The sequence below is a fragment of the Parasteatoda tepidariorum genome, chromosome 8, assembly GCF_982258835.1.
Source record: "Parasteatoda tepidariorum strain Cologne lab strain chromosome 8, Ptep-v5.0, whole genome shotgun sequence".
Classification (NCBI taxonomy): domain Eukaryota; kingdom Metazoa; phylum Arthropoda; class Arachnida; order Araneae; family Theridiidae; genus Parasteatoda; species Parasteatoda tepidariorum.
Genome location: NC_141762.1, coordinates 62,031,943 through 62,049,641, shown reverse-complemented (window position 1 = coordinate 62,049,641; position 17,699 = coordinate 62,031,943). Strand labels below are relative to the sequence as shown.

The window sequence follows — 17,699 nt, the reverse complement described above, 5'->3', positions numbered from 1 at the left end:
TTTCTACTGAAAACACCATCCATACCAGTCCTCTAGAGATTGAAAAATTGATAGAAAAGACGTCCTTCATGAGCATGGATCCATGGATACTATAGGTTGAAGGTCAAGCGATAACGATGTTAACGATGAAGGCAGAAGCCAATGAGATATATAAAATTAATCGATTGCACCAGCTGAGCAATTGCATATATTAAAACATACCTAAATGATATAAATTAATTTTTTAGTTTTACATGGATGATATTAAATTTTTAGAAGTGAAATAAATATTATTTACGTTTATGTATTAAAAGAGCTAGTAACATTTAGAAGTATATTTAATTTTCACACATTGGCAACATTAAGGAAAAGAAATTTTCGGGCGGACGACAGCTCGCTGAGAAAATTACGAAAGTTAATTTGAATCGTTTTAAAATTATGAAAACATATTTATGAATAAAAATAAGTTATGATGGGAATGCTTCCTTCACCTTCCCAGGTTTCAAAATTTTATTCTTTCATCAAAGCAATGTTTAGATTAGCTGTCGGTAGTAACTTGTCAAATCGATTGTATATTAATACTATTTTTATGTCTATTTATTTTTTTCTCTAATAATTGCTTCATTGATTTTATAACCTACTTAAAACTACTATCCTTCCTTGAGATCTATTCTTAAAACTTGAACGTGGATATTCGAGTAATTGAAAAATTCCATTAGTAACCTTTGAATCTTATATTTCGTACTATGTTATTATTTGGAAATATAAATGATAAACATGTGCTGTTAATAATTTTTTAACAATAATTAAAACAGACTTTTTTCTAATATTTTTTATTTAACTAGTTTTTAAAAATATTACCTTGTGAATATATTTTTACGGAACAGGTGTCATTATCTATGAAATTGATTTCTGATAATGTTCAAATATATCAGTATAATATCACTGAACATTTTTTTTTCTTTGAAATTTTAGTGATTATTACTTAAACAAAAAGACTTCATCTTGTTTTCAAGGTATGATGTGAGTTTTTAAATATAAATTTAAATAAGTATAGGATCACTTTTTCTATGTCTTTTTTATTAAAATTACCTTCAGTTCTTTAAGTGAATATTAAGTATATTATCTTTGGATGACTGTTCTTTCTTTCAGCCCCTGTATTTTATATATCAGCCTTATAATCATGTATTAATTTTTTTAGTGTTATTTAGTTCAAATAATTAAGTTTAATAACAAATATTATTCAATAAATGTTACTAAGATTTATAAAAATCATTTAATTAAAATTTCATATTTAAAGTGCAAAATTTTTTAATTTTTGATAAATTTTCTAAGTTTAGTATGTTGTTTTCTTGCATTTATTCCAAGACAACAAACTCATATCAGATCTACTCTCAACTACGGTCTGAACATGTCTTAAACATTTTTCCATTCTACATTTTATTTTATATCTTGGCAACTTAGTTATGTAAAAAAATTTTTAAATCATTTTGATTCATTGATTGTGAGTACCTATCCCTTTCTTTCTATTCCTACTATATATATTTTTTTATTTTTCTGTTTTTTTCAATTCAAAATTTTTGGTTGGTTTTAATTGATTAAATTATGGTAACGAATATAATATGTCTAATTTTTTTTGTTGATCCTAACACTATTTTATTGATATATATGTCAGTTAATACACAGTTATATACATTAATTTTTGTATATATATATATATATATATATATATATATATATATATATATATATATATATATATATATATATAACAGTGTGAGTTAAAAGAAAGTTATATCTTTTTTAACTTAATTTGTCTGATATTTAGAATAATGATTTTATTTATTTTATTAATTATTCATTCATCCATTTATTTAATAATTTTTATTGTTTTCTCTATTATTTTTTCTTTTCTGTGTTCTTTTCTAGTTTTCTCCATGTGATTATCTTTGGTTAAATGTTCTAAGTACATGTAGCTCATTTGTAGTTAATAAAATTGAATTATAATGCTTTAAATTTCTCTTTTTGTTCTGTTTCAATAATTTATTATCATATATATTTATTTATACATATATAAGATAATAATATGAAGAAAACAAGTAAAGAAATAAAGAGGAAAAAAATTTTTAACTTAAAAGAAGAAAAACTACCATGATTGATTTTTTTTAAAAAGTCTTAAAAATTTTTAAAAAAATTTGAAAACTAGAAAACGAAATAACGAAAAGATATAATCACATCGTCAGCTCACACGATTATATCCACAAATTACAGTGCTTTCTAATATTGTATAAATATGGCCGAAGCAAAATATATCAATGGAATAGTTACTAAACTACACATCAATACAAAACTATACTTATACTCAAACTGTTGTATTGATATATTTTGCTTTGGCTATATTAATACAATATTAGAAAGCACTCTCGTTTGTAGATATGTAAAAAAATTATATTTTTTTGTTGATTAATTTTGTTAATTCTGGATTAATTTTTTTTCTGGATTTTTAAATTTTTCTTAAAAAAAATCTTTTTCTTTTTGTTGAGGGGGGGGGTTAGTTATTTTTGGTATTTTTTTTAAATTTTATTGCATGATCTCTATGTATTTGAGCAGCTTATGCACAGTTAATAAAACTTGTTTATTTTCTTTGTAGATTTCTCTTTTCTTTAATGATTTTTTTGTCTCTATATAAATATATATGTATATATACTAATATATATATATGTATATATCACACATTAGTGTAAAACAATATTTCTTAGTTTTTTTGGAAGGTTATGTTTTTTTTTTTTTGGCTAGGATTCATTGTTGACATTTGTACCTTTTAGGTTGCTAGATCTCACACTGCTCTATATGAAGCTTTGTATCGGCAGGTAATTTTGATATTGTACTTATGTTTGATATAATTTGTTCAGTTCTTTGCTTGAATTATATAAAGTGAAAAAAAAAAAAATTTTTTTTTCTTTTTCTGTAACAAGGTGGATCCTGCTGAGACTGATTGTGTCTCAGCGGCTGAAGCTGCAGCATTCCTCAAACGTTCCGGTCTTCCAGATGTGATATTAAGCAAAGTAATTATTAGTATTGTACTTTTAATATCTATTATTTGATTGCAAAATTGCTGATTTAACTAATTTTTTTAAAAAAAAATAGATTTGACTTATTAGTATATTAATTTAAAAATATATACAACTTTGGAAATTAGTTTATAAAAAATAGCAACTATGGAATATCTTTTACAAATTAAAAATATTTAATTGAATTGTAAAATACATCTGAAGTTTTATTAAGGTCATTTAGATTGAAATCATGATTTTTTTTTTTAAAAACTTTTTTATTTTATATATGAGTATTACTTCATACTAGCAATTAATCTATATTTCTTTTGAAGAATAAGATTTAGAAAATTTAATTAACATAGTTATATATTTGCAAATTGAAGATAAAGAATCGTAAGTCTACTTTACTCATTGAAAATGTCAAGAAATTTTATTAATGGAAGGAGAAGAAAACTGAAATATAAAATCAGATTGTTGAATATAAAATTTTGTTAGTTATACTCTATTTCTATTCTGTTTTGAAATTAATTATTGATTTTATAAATTTTATAATGTCTTTTTTTTCTTAAAGATTTTATTTTGCCAAAATAAGTAAATTAGCTCAAAATTTTCTTTGACATATTTTTTTTTTTTTTTTAATATAAGTTGACAGATCCTCAGTTTTAACATTAAATTTAAGATGAATTTTTACTTCCTATGAAAGTTCTGTCATATCTCTTCAATACATTCTCAAATATAAAGATACTAGTTTATAAAATAACTTTAATATAATAAATTTAATATACTAAATATGTAACTTTTTCTGCCCTTTTAAAAAAAATTGCAATTAATACTAAACCATTTATTGAAGATTTTACTAGTTATTTTTCACAGAATATCAGAATAAGTGAGTTCAATTCCTAGCTTGGTTGCCGTGACATAATAAGTGTTGTACTTTTTGCAGAAAGAAACTGATCTTACTTTATATAGAGATAGTTCATTTAATTTTTGAAATTTTTTATTTCTTTTTTTTTGTTAAAAGAGAAAAAAAAATTGCCTCAAGTGATTTTTGTAACTTCCCTTGTGATAGAACCTGATGTACTCAAAATGATTCATAAGAGTATAGTGTAGCTAAGTGACCCATGAAAAAACTCAAAAACATATTTACTCTCATTTATTCAAGTATTTTTTATTTTCTCATTTTAAAAAATAAAAAAGTAGCTTATGTTTTGTTACTGAGGGAAATGCTAAATTTCAAGCTAGTCTGTCCAGGCCGAATTTACTACCGTTTAGCGGTACCTTCACAAATTCAATTTTAGGTAAAACGGTAGTTTCACAAATTCAACTTTAGGGAAAACGGTAGTTTCACAAAATACTTTTTCTTAAAATTTTATTTTTGTCTCCCAGGGTTGGCAAGATTTTGCCGCAGGTGGAAAAAACCATGGTAAATACCGGTAAAAACCGTCCTGGCAAAAACAGGTTTTTGCCAAGTAAATTGGCAAAAAGTGGCAAAAACCTACATTTTCCAAGATGAGAGGACAAAAACACATTTTTGATACAAAATTAATCCTGAAATTAAAATATATACTATGAATATAAATAATTACAAAAAAATTAACAAAATTATTATTCCATAATTAAATGATAATGTAATAATATATCATTTTAGTAGTTTAAAACATTATTGTTTGGAAAATTTGTGATTATTCTCTTTTTTCCAGAGAAATGAACTTATTTTAAATTAATATAACTATAATTTAAAGCATAAAATATCTATCAACATGTGTAGTTAACTATTGTACAAATAATAATTTTTTATAATAAATAATAATATTATACAAATAATAATATTTATTTATTTGTAAAAAAACATTTATTTTAGGATTCTAAAATGAAAAGAGATCAAAAACTTTCAATCTTTTAAAAATTATTACCCTTATATTAATTATTAATATGTTAAAAATAATTTTTTCATGTAATGTATCAAAATTATTATTCCTTATGATTGAGTTAAATTTGTTTCAAGTATTTTGTAATAATATTTAATCAGCTATTTAGATAATTTGGTTTTTGCCGGTTTTTACCAGTTTTTGCCGGTTTTTACCAGTTTTTGCCACTGTCCTGGCAAAAACCCCTTTTTCCCGGCAAAAATTCCAACCCTGTTGTCTCCCTTAAGAAACGATAAATCTATATTTTTACCATGTTTTTGTGTTGACTTTTTAATGCAATTTTGAATTTTTCACAAATTATGTCAAAATTTTCACAAAATAGGTACCTTTCAGAAAAACCTAGACAGACCCCTGCTCTTAACTTGATCAACATTTATGAGGTGGTAATACTTTACTTGATTGAGAACTATATGATGTTCTTTTGCATATGATCATTTTAAGGTTATTTTGTCTGAGTTCAGTTTATATTTTAATTAACAATAGATAAAATTGAAATAAATTTTATTTTAAACATAGACTGTTATTGAAAAAAGAAACTTTTAAATATCATTTAGTCAAAATGTCGTATTACTAGTGAAGTCATTCTTTGTTTTGAGAAGAGAAGTATTCTACCACTTAAGGAAATGCATGTTAGGAGAGAACGGAGTAAAATGGGTTGCCGTGATTGTGTTGAAATTAGTTCTGTTTTCTAGCCGACAAACTCCGAACGCTTAACTAGTCATCAGGGATCGTAGATATCATGATATTTTCGAAAATATCAAAAATATCCGATATTTTGATATATATCCGATATTTTGATATATATTCAAATTTTTGTTATATATTTAGTATCCTCAATATAAATTAACTTTATTGTTAGGAATTGTTTTTCAGACATTATATACAAATTTAAAATGTAAAATAATTCATTTTATATAAATACTAAACTCCTAATGTTAATTCTAATTAATAAATTTATAATTTTTATAAAATAAAACAAATTTTTTTTTTAAACAAAAAAGGTTCTCCGAAACAAAATCTTTGCAATCACCAAAATACAGGACATTTTTATTTTACTTTTACTAAGTTTTAAAACACATTTTTCTTTATTTCTTGTTAAAATATTGGAACATAAAAGTAAGTTTTTCTGCCTTTTCAGTCCCTAATATATTCCGCAACTTGGACTGAATAAATCCAAAGCTGAAGAATATTCTCTCTAACCCAGCTGTGGAAGGAGAGACAGTTAATAGTTGTTCAAGAAGATTTGTTATTCTGACTTTTAATGGTTCCTCTAACTTGATAGTTTCCCACCAAACTGTGGGTTCCACATTGAGAAAGTCATCTTCGAACTTGAAGCCTGGAAAGGGGCTCTTTTGGCCAAAAAATTCATAGCCATAGGTAAAATATCTTTGTCAACAGAGCGTAGGAAATTAAAAGCTCTTTGCGTTTGCTCGTCATTTGGTTTTTTTCCACAATATCTGTGGTCCAACATATTAGCAGCTAAATGAGCAGTGGTTAAAGCCATAACTTCTCTTTCTGAGAACTCTTTCATCACGTCTTTTTTTCCACATGCTTCTAATTTCTCCTTTAGTTTGCACCAAATTTCAACACATTGTACTATCGTGCATTTATTTGCTTGTACTGCATCTAAAGCATTTGCAATCTGTTCTAAAATGCTCATATAATCTGAGCAATTTACCATTAAATTTACATCATTTACTAAATTGAAGATGTTTTTATCAATTTTAAGTTTGTGGTCTTGGCAAACTTGCACCAATTTTCCTCTGTTTTCTAAAAAGGTCTTTAAAGAATCGAACATAGTGCTCCACCTGACTACCTGAGGAACAACTAGCATTTTCCCTCCATTTTTCTATACCAAGCATTTGGCAAATGAGTGATCACTTTAATAAAATTTTTTGTAACATCAGGAAAATTTATATCTTTAGATAAAAGAGCTAAGATATGAGCAGAACAACCATAATATATAATATCATAATTCTCAGTTTTATCTAGCTCTTCTCTCATTTTTTCACGTTAGTAGCATTTTTCTAGGTAGGTAGGGGGTAAGTGGGAGCAGGTGCAATCTAAAACAAGATTTTTGTAGGAAGTAAAGATAGTGTGAATGGTAGCATGAGTTTGTGGAGTGATTAAAAGAAATCTTGAAATAACGTGGGGGATATTTTAGAAATTTCGGTGAAAATATCGAAAATATCATGATATTTATTTCAAAATAAATATCGGATATATATCATGATATATATCAAGATATATATCCATTGATATATATCAACGAACCCTGCTAGTCATACAGAAAAACCTACCTTATTGGCGTGTTGTTGCTGTTGATTATTTCCAGCATCTATGTAGCTAAATTTGTTTTACTATATCAACTCTCAAATTTTCTTTTATTTTTAAACTATACTTATTGGTTATTACAGTTATAAAAATATTTTTAGTCTAGCTTATACGTTTACTTAAGATTCATTCCCTAACAAGCAATAAGTATTTAGTTCAATATTAGCTGTGTTTTGTTTTATTTTATTAACCTCTGTTCTTGGAATAAGTTCGGGTACTAACAGCTCTTATCCCCTTCCTGATATGTGTGTATACTGGGCCCATGAAAAGTTGCTGTATTACAGGCTAAAAATATTACTATATCACTTGTAAACTACATGCATAATATTCTTAAATTATAACAAAATAAAAATTTCTAATTTTTAACTGGAATTCTAGTATTTCTAAATTTCTATAGAGTTAACTTGTGGACTCTGGCTTAGTCCATTCGTGGAGCAAGACTGGGTGATTTAATTTTTCCCGAGAGAGAAGTTTTGTATTAAAAGTGGTACATCTATTACTTTTCAGGAATTATATTTTGTACATAACTAAACAATTAATATCTTAATTAAATCTGATAGTTTCTTGGTAGGGCAACCAACACGCCTTCAAATCTTAACTATCCATTCTTATCTTATTTTCACTTAATATAGATTTTAGAATTGTTAGCAAAATAATTACAATTTTATAAGGAAAAAATTGTATAAATCTTAGTAAATATTGAAGCTTTCAAACGTCATGTGTCTCACAAACAAAAAAAAAATTTTTAATTTTTTTTTTTTTTTTGGTTGGAAGTATTTAACTCTTATGTAACAATAATTGGAGCATTTTGTTCTACTACCATTCTGTTGTAGATTATAAGCTCCATCACTTTTTTAATCCTTGTAATTTTTTTCCCCAGCAGTACTCATGATATGCATTGAAAGGAATTTTACTCTGATATCATTATTCACATCTTTTTTTTAATTTTAACAATATTTATCTACATAGTATACCAAGCTAATACAATATGCCATGGTTAATTATTTTGATACTTATTTTAAAATTTAACTTGTCTTATTGCAGATTTTTTAACTTTGGTCGTGATTTGATCATCTAATAATTTGTCAGAATTATTGATTTTTTATTTTATTTTAATTATATAATTTTTTATTATATTTGCTATTTTTTTAATTATTTTTTTAATGATGGCATTTAAAAAGCTCTTTTACTTGAGTAACAGACTTATGATGGAACTATTATGTTAACTTTTTTCTACCTCTACTTTAGATTAGTAAATCTATTCTTGGTTTGTATTTTTTCTAGTTTAACAATTGTCAAACTAGAAGATCAATTGTAATCATTGTTATTTGATCTTTTTTAATTTTTCTTCCTTTATAAATTGCATCAATTCCTTAGCTATTTAATATGATTTTGTTTATGTTCAATAGTTAATGAGTTTTTTTCTTTGCTTTTATAAAATTACTAATGAAAATTACTAATTATTCCATTTAGAATTATTCAAATATTTAAGGAAAATATTAATAAATTTTAGATATGGGATTTATCAGATCCTCAGGGAAAAGGTTTCCTGGATAAGAAAGGGTTCTATGTTGCCTTGAAATTGATTGCCCTACACCAGAATGGGAAAGACATAACATTGTCAAATATGAGTCTTGATATACCACCTCCACAATTGGTAAGCATAAATGATTACTATTTTATATGCTCAGTATGAAGTTATTTAAGTTGTTTTAGTTGCTTAATATTTGGTTTTTACTGTTGCAGAATATGTAAGTCTAATGAATAAAACTTTTTTTATTTCTTTATTTTTTGTGAGAAATTATTGCACTATTATAAATTTTTTAAAGTCATTTTCCTAATTATTGACTTGTTAATCAAGTTTTAATGACTTGGATTATTTTTAATGCTCAATTTAAACAGCCTCTGCGTTAATGATTTATATGCGTTTTTGTTTGGAAGCATTTAATTTCAAATGCTCTAATTTTTTTATATATTTTTCTCAAAACTACATTTTTCATTTCTTTATGGATTATCTGTATTGTCAATTTAGATAAGAATTTGCTAATATGTTTAATATTAAGTAGGTCTTTTCTATAATGATCCTGTTCGGTATGAACGAAATGACTTTGAACCTAATGCATTACAAACCCATAAAGATATGTCTTTTCAAATGATATTTTTTTCTTCAATCTACAGTATTTATTTTATTTATCCTAAAAATTTTGTTATTCAGTTGAACTTGCTTTCTTAATTATGTATGTGCTTTTGGTTTACATAATGATTTCAGTTAAGGAAAAAGTTAATGCGAATGCAAAGCAATGTAAGTTATGTGATGTAATGATTTAGAAAATCTCTCAAAAAATATTTTTGGTGCATAGAATAAGTGATGCAGCAGTTTTTTTTCTTCTCTTTTTAAAACTTTGCATTTAATTTCCATTTTTGTTAATGGAAAAATCAATTGTAGTCATACATTTGTTATGTTTTGCCAGAATTGAAACACAATCGTACCAAAAATTATACATTTATATTGGTTTAATTTTGCTTTGCATGTAGTGATCGAAAAAATAATTCTAAATTAGATCTATAAATCCAATAATGAGATTGAAAAGCATAAGTTTTGCTATCAGCACGTTGCAATCATGCAGTCACTTGTTGGCATGACATCGGCAGCAAAGATGTTAAGGAAATTTCAAATTTTTTTTTTTAACATTTTCTTATTGGTATTTTTAGATTTGGAAATTTTGTTTTGAAAATTGCAAATATAATTACATTTCCAAGAAAATTGACTGAATGATTTAGAGTGGATAAATAAATCATTTCTAGTTTTTTCTTCTTAAAAAAGATTTTTTCTGTTTAAATTATTTTGCTACTGATGAAACAAATTAAACTATTTTCCTACAAAATGTTATTTGAATATGGATAAACTTATTGCTTCTTTTTTCTGTAGCAAACCTTAAGTGGAAGAAATTCTCCAGCTATTGATTGGAATATTAAGGTTAGAATGATTAAATTTTTTTAAAAAAAGAAATAGTAGCTACTGTAAATTAAAACTTAGAGTGTTTTATAATTCTTGGCATTTTTTTTTTAAATAGGCATCTGAGAAAAAGAAGTATGAAGAAATGTTTTACTCTATGGGACCCATTGCTGGAAAATTACCTGGGGACAAAGTGAAACCAGTAATGCTTTAATTATTTGTCTCTTTAGTGATATTTTATAACTTTGTGTTATTTTATATAGCCTAAAAATCCTCTATTTACAGGTTATGTTGAATTCTAAGCTACCTTTAGATGTTTTAGGCAAAGTAAGTATTCTATTGATATCAATTAAAAAATTTATTAGCCTAGCAAAATAAAATTATACTAGGCTAATAAACTGTTAGTGGCATTTCATATTAAAAGTTTGTTTTGGCATATTTTATTATAATTTTGTATTCTTAAAAATTTACTACACATTAAATGTAAAATGATCCAAATTTCATAAATATTTTAAGACTTCATTATTTTTCTCGGAACTGGTACTTGTAAAATTTATTTTTATAGCTTAAATGGAAGAAAATGGTATTTGTGATACTGAGGATGTTACTTACATTTTAATATCTGGAGTTCGGGAATGCAATAAACTTAAGACATTGCATATTTTTTTTTTTTTTTTTTTTTTTGTGAATCTACCTATAAGACTTCAGTATGTGCATCAGATGTTTTTAGATTGATGTTAAATAGATGTTTTAGATAGACGTTTAGGCCTAATGCTATTTTTTAACAGTACTACAAAGCATCTCATTAAATAAATAAATTTTTTGTTAATTTAAAAATTTGCCATTGACTCAAACTTTTTCAGGTGATCAGTCTGCAACTTGGTTTGATAAGAATTTTTTTTTATGTTGATCTTTTACTTGTATTATGTATTTATATTTTTTGTTAATTTAAAAGTAAATGCAGTCATGCTAGTGATTCCTATTTTTTCAAGAATATTTTATCCCTTTAGTACTGCCTGCCTAAAATTATTTCAAGACAAATTGTATTAAAACCTAATCTGAGTAAATAAGAACATTAGTCCGAGTGATAAACTGGCCTAAAAAATTGGTTTTAGTTGTAGCCATTTTTTTTAAGAATATGAAAAAACAGAAAATAAATCGAACTAATCCTTTGGTGCACTATTTTTTTTCAAGCACTGGCAATAAATTTAATTTACAATAGTATTTCCAAATACATTTGACTGTTAATAATTGTTTTTTGATGATTTTGTGTGTGATTGACTCTGGCAATAAAATTTTGTAAAAAAAATATGATATAATATTTATATGGAACCCCTCTCTCATTTTTTTAATATGTATAATTTTATGAATAGGTTAATCCACTAAGATTTGAGTTAGACTGACTCTTTTAAGGAAGTGTCTTTATAATTTTCAATTGCAAATAGGATTTAGTGCTTTTAACTTGTCAATCTATTGCCTTTTTTGTTTCACTTTTTTTTAAAATTTGTTTGTAATAAGTGTTTAAGTGCAGTGAAACTAACATGCAGGATGTCTATGTCCTTTATCTTAATTTAGGAACTACTTCAGATATAGTAATAAAGTTGTCTCCATGTTTAATAGAGTGACTATGCTCTACATTAACGCCACCACATAATGAGTTTAAGGACATAATAGTCCATTAGCAACTCCTCCTCATGACATTTCCACATGATACCTCCTCAATAAATTAAGTTAGCGTTCTAGTTATGAATTTTGTGTAAGATAATTGAAAAATAGTGAATTACTAAATTGTAGAGCATCACGGATTTAGTACCTATACCTATTGGCACCTTCTGTACATTAATGTTATAAACGAAACATTTTAAATGTGTATTTATTATTTGTATGTATTAATGTGTATTTATAATTGAAAAATAGTGAATTACTAAATTGTAGAGCATCACGGATTTAGTATCTATACCTATTGGCACCTTGTGTACATTAATGTTATAAACGAAACATTTTAAATGTGTATTTATTATTTGCGCTTTTCTATGCAATAACAGTACAAAAAGAAACTACAACTTATCACAAGATACTTCTTTTTTTCAATGTGCTCAGTTTAATAAAAGTTTGAATTAAAAAAAATTAAGCATGTATTGTGATAACTATTTATTCTTTCTTTCAAAAAAGAACTTTCTCTTTCTTTCTAACAACATTTCTTCATAGTTCAGTATAGAAAATCATTAACAAACAAATGCACATTTTAAGTGTCCTTTTCTGAGCATCAATTTTCACAAGATCAGAACTCAATGATGATCTACAACCTTGTAATTTACTTTTCCTTTTTTTTTTCTCTCCATTTTTTGAGATAAGAACACTAACTTTGAAGTTTCGTGAATGATGAAGTTTGGAAGCTCTCTCTGGCAGTTGTGGTCTTATCTAATAGTGACTGTCTGTACCCCCGACACCATTTTTATAACTACAGCTGAAATCGTTTGAAAGTTACGAGTAATATCTAGTGAATAAATAATATTTTGTAAAAATTTATTCTGTTCATTATTAACTAAATTAAAAAATAATGATATTTGTTTTTATTTTAATAAATGGACATTTCTAGAACTAATTCTGTCTCTAGATTTATAGAAAATTGAAATTCTTTGCTCTGCTTTCAGATATGGGATCTGAGTGATACTGACCAGGATGGCTTTTTGAGTAAAGAGGAATTTATACTTGTATGTTCATTTTTTTCCCATCCTTTATCTAACTATTGTTTAGCATCATAATAATTTTACCCTAATATTTTATTGTAGGCAATGCATTTAGTTTATAAAGCTTTAGAAAATATACCTGTTCCTGCTGTTCTGCCTCCTGAGTTGATGTTGATTTTAAAAAGAAAACAGAGTATAACAGGAATGGTTCAAGTTCTTCCAGATGTTTTGCCTCAGGGAATAGATAATAATGTTTCTGCTCGTATAAGGCGATCTAGCACACCTTCATCTGATGTATGTGTTTCATTCTTTTTCTCAACTATTTCCAATTTATTGTATGTTGTGAAATTAACTTTCAGAAACTGTGAACTTTAAGTAATTAGCAATTAAGTTCATAAGAAAGTATTTTAATAACAATTTACTGAAGAAAGTCTTCTGAACTTATTGTGTGTTAGTGTTTAAATAACTTATTGTAATGTGTGCCTATGTTTTGTTTAAACAGTTTTTAACCAATTTGATGGAATGAAAGGGTTACTTTTGTAGATTTTTCTAAATTGCTTTTTCATTAACAGCCGATAGTTTTTTATTATGAATAACTTTTAATATTAGGTCAGAAAAGGTAAAGATGAACTGATAGGGGTTTATGATTGTAAAAGATTTTGAAGATGTAGATCACTTATACATTAATTATGTTAATCATTTTTTTTATTTTTTATAACTGAATAATCTTCTCTTCCTAAAAAAATTTAACTATATAAGGAAAAGTATATAATGTTATTGAAATAATAATATAGAACCCATTGTAGTATTATTTATCTCAGAAAATTTCGATAAAAATTTAAGTTAATTACTAGATCTTTAACGATACTTTATTAATTGGAATAATACAAAATTTCGACTGACAATCGATCTTTGGCTGTATGATTGCCAAATAAAACATTTTAATCTGTATTATGTACTAAATTTGCTGAAATATTGAAATTCTGTTCTAGATTGTAGGAAGGGGCTCAACATGGATAATCAGTGCTATAGATAAAGCTAAATACGACGAAAAATTTCACATCCTAGATACTGATAAGGATGGTTTTGTGACTGGAATGGATGTTAAAGACACATTTTTAAAAACTGGACTTTCTCAAACTGTACTGGCTCATATATGGTAAACATAACTGAATTTCTTCATACTTAATTTGTTATTTATGATAGATTTATAAGAGTGTAGGTAATTTGTATTTTACTGTAGTCTTAAAAAAGCATATCAAATCTGTAAAAGGAAATAATTATTTCAAAAAGTTTTTTTCTTCAAGTGATCTGAAGTCTGTCTAGAGTTGTATAATTAATTCAAGTTTTTCGTAAATACTATCAGGGCCCCGATGTAATGAACCTCTATTTACCAAATTTTGCCATTCAAAATTTTTTTCCTTACAGACTTAACTCTCTATTTAACAATTTATAAACTTCAGATTTTTTTTTCTTCAAGTGGTCTGAAGTCTGACTTAGAGTTGTATAATTAATTCAAGTTTTTTGTAACTACTGTCAGAACTCCGATGTAACGAAGCTCTATTTACCAAATTTTGCCATTCAAAATATATATATGTATATGAATCAGTGTCTTCTTTTTCATTAGGAATTTATGTGATATTAAACAAAATGGAAAATTAAACTCAGAACAGTTTGCATTGGCAATGTATCTTGTACAACAAAAACTTCAAGGAATGGAAATACCTACAACCCTATATCCTGAAATGGTACCTCCTACTATGAGGCCGAAACCTTCATCTGATATTGCACAGGTAACTCCTAGTCTTATTTATTTACTGACTTTTACACTTTTAATATAAAAATCATTGCACTATCTCTACTTATTTAAGGAATTTATTCATTTTTTAAAATTGTAAACGATTAAAAATATGATAATTTAATAATTTGCCTGAAAAGCAAAACAGCATCTTGAACTGTAAATTATTTTGAAAATAGTTGAGTTAAATATCAGTTAGTAAATTTTAACCATATTAGTCAAATTTGTTTATAATTCAAAGTTGCAGACCAAAATTAACTCATTAAATCAAGGTATTCATAAAACTTTATTTGGCCAAAACAATTATCTCAAATGAAAGGACTATAATGCTCAAAATATGCTAGCAATGCATTGGTTATTTTTACAATGAAAGGGAAAATGTTTGAGCTTTGTTTTTCATTTAATTTTGCTTTTGTCATCAATTGTTTAACATCCAAAACTTATGATGATAAATACATGATCTCTAATATCTTGAGAGCAAAAGTGGCTGTGTGTTGAGCATGAAATCATTTTATTTAAGGTCTCTATTTTCTCATACTTTAAAACATTTTTAGCATTATTTTTAAGATATTTATTTATTTAAGATATTTATTTATTCATATTATTATTTATGGAAAAAAAACACTTTCCTTTTAGCCAAAATTATGTAGGTATTAAATGAATGCAATATTTAAAAAGAAACTGCAAGATATGATTCACATGAATTTGGTTGGAAAAATAAAAGTAGACACATGATTTGTAGAAATAACAAATTGTAAAATTTAACCTAAGTGCATTATAACCCGCTTTGTTTTTAGTAGATTTTCTTATTTTATTTACTTTTCCCTTAACTATTAAATTTTTATTATAATAAATCTAAAGTTTTATAAGAACATCTACAGTTAAAATAATTACTAATGATTATTATACATTTATTTTTATATTTACACTCTTTACGAGCTCTATAAACAAAACAAGTTATTTAAATGGTATATAAACGTTAAATTTTTTTAAGAACTTTGTTTTGGATAATGTACCATAGTTGACTTTTAAAAGATTTTAAAAATTAGTAAAGGATACTGGTTTGGGAGAATCAATATAGGAATATGTCATATTATTTTTTAAGTATTGATAATTAGTCATACATGTCTTTACAACTGTGATTGAATATTTAGTTTTTTTTATTAATGCAAAATTTTTTTGAAATTGTAAACATTTGATTTCGACCTATTCGGTTATTTAATGTAAAAGTAAAAGCAAAGACTTGCCTTATTTAAGGCAAACACTATAATAAAATGTTTAAAAATTGCTAAAATAATTATTAAAAATTTTGCAGAATTGCTCACAAGATGGTTCTAGTTGATTCTGTATAAGTTTTTTTTAGTTTTATAACTTTAATTTTTCAAAACTATTCTAAGACAAGTTTTCTAAATTTACGAAGTGATTACTAAATCTTCAAATAATCTAGCTATGTAACATTATTTAAAAACATATATTTCTGTTGAAATTTAAATGCAATTTTTCTTTTATAGGATGTCATTTTGCCCATAACATCTGATGCGGAATCTTCTGGTAATAAAGAATTGGATATGATTAGTGGTGAAATTAAAGAGCTTCAAATGTGAGTTTTAAAATTATTTTTAATTCAAAAAAGCATTGTGAGTTTTAAAACTTTTAAAATTATTTTTTAATTTTTAAGTCCTGTGACGAAAAATAAAGTTGATTTAAAAAATTTATTAAAAATAACAGTTAGTAGGTCATCTCTTTTATATCGCTCTTATATCTGTTTATCATATATCTTTTATCTTATATTTTGCTGCTAAATCTTAGATGAAAGTGGTTACCATGAGCCTTACCTTAATTTTAATCACAAATTTGTATAAATTCATCAGAGAGGTCAATTTATTAAAAAATAATTGCAATGATATCAGTTAGCAAAATTTAACAGCATTCATTGATTAAATAAAAGTTATATTAATTTAACAAGGTTTAGTTTAGTGCAACATTAGCAATCTTGATGTATATATCTTTTAGTCTTTTTTTTTCTCCTTTTTTTTAAGAAAATTTAGCAAATCCAAAACTATGCATTACCAACTAGTTACAACAGTGTTAAATAAAATGAATTTTACTAACGTACAGAATCTTTCAATGCATCATACAATATCACTTTTTATTTAGCTGAATATTTTTCATTGGTCAAGATAGTGTAAAGATTTCTCTTCAATCCATGACTTTCTTATTGAATAAAGGAAAAAAATTGGTGTTTCAAATAGAAAAATAAATGCAAGGAAGTGTTAGGTTGTCACAAATGCTCAGTCAGTAAATGTCACATGGCCTGAAATCATTTTATTTATCTTAAGCCATAGAATTGTGTAAATACATTATTTGTATATTATTAAGCTGATTGTGTTTGATGATTAATGAGATAAATTATTTTTAAAAATTAGTCAAAATACCTCAGAAAATTAAAATTATTTTTTTATTAGTTTTCAGATTCTGTTCTGTAAATGACTTGAACATATTTTATTTATCTAATATTTATTGAAATATATGTGCAAGTTTTCCTTCTGTATTGAATTGTGATTTTTTTTTTTTTACCTCACTTGGAAATTTTTGGTTTTAAACTGCTCCATTTAGGATAATTTAAAATATTTTTTATTATTTGCAGCAATGATTTAACCCTAGATAACTAAACCTTTGTCTAATAAATAAACTACCGACCCCTACCAGTTTTGAGAATTCGAGATGTTCCTTTTACGCTTACAGCCTCATTCAAAGTATCTTCGTAACTAGTAAAATGAGTTATTCTGAAGGTGATTAGCATGACTGTACACTTGTTACTTTTCGTGATTTGCTGTAATCCTCGTCTAATAGTCAGTATGTAGTTGATGTAACAGTCATTAAAATAAACAATGAAGATGATTTAAATGTTTAAAACCCCATCGAAGACACTATTAAAACTGCAGCAATCAAGCACAGAAT

General features: G+C 25.6%; 1 protein-coding gene across 4 annotated transcripts in view; it reads left to right on the top strand.

Annotated features, from left to right (window-relative positions):
* The first annotated feature begins 313 nt into the window (after positions 1–313).
* The window catches only part of LOC107446574 (uncharacterized), a 38,824-nt gene continuing 21,438 nt past the window's right edge, over positions 314–17,699 (top strand). For 2 of the 4 annotated variants that reach the window (XM_087168975.1, XM_087168974.1), the window contains exons 1-12: positions 960–995; positions 2,805–2,849; positions 2,955–3,044; positions 8,808–8,951; positions 10,224–10,271; positions 10,369–10,452; positions 10,536–10,577; positions 12,905–12,964; positions 13,043–13,234; positions 13,933–14,099; positions 14,568–14,733; positions 16,250–16,338. In XM_087168975.1, coding sequence (XP_087025101.1) covers positions 8,922–8,951; positions 10,224–10,271; positions 10,369–10,452; positions 10,536–10,577; positions 12,905–12,964; positions 13,043–13,234; positions 13,933–14,099; positions 14,568–14,733; positions 16,250–16,338 — 878 coding nt within the window. In that variant the 5' untranslated portion in view covers positions 960–995; positions 2,805–2,849; positions 2,955–3,044; positions 8,808–8,921. Of the gene's footprint in view, positions 479–959; positions 996–2,804; positions 2,850–2,954; positions 3,045–8,807; positions 8,952–10,223; positions 10,272–10,368; positions 10,453–10,535; positions 10,578–12,904; positions 12,965–13,042; positions 13,235–13,932; positions 14,100–14,567; positions 14,734–16,249; positions 16,339–17,699 lie in introns of those variants that run through there. The other 2 variants (XM_087168972.1, XM_087168973.1) reach the window with 2 other exon arrangements.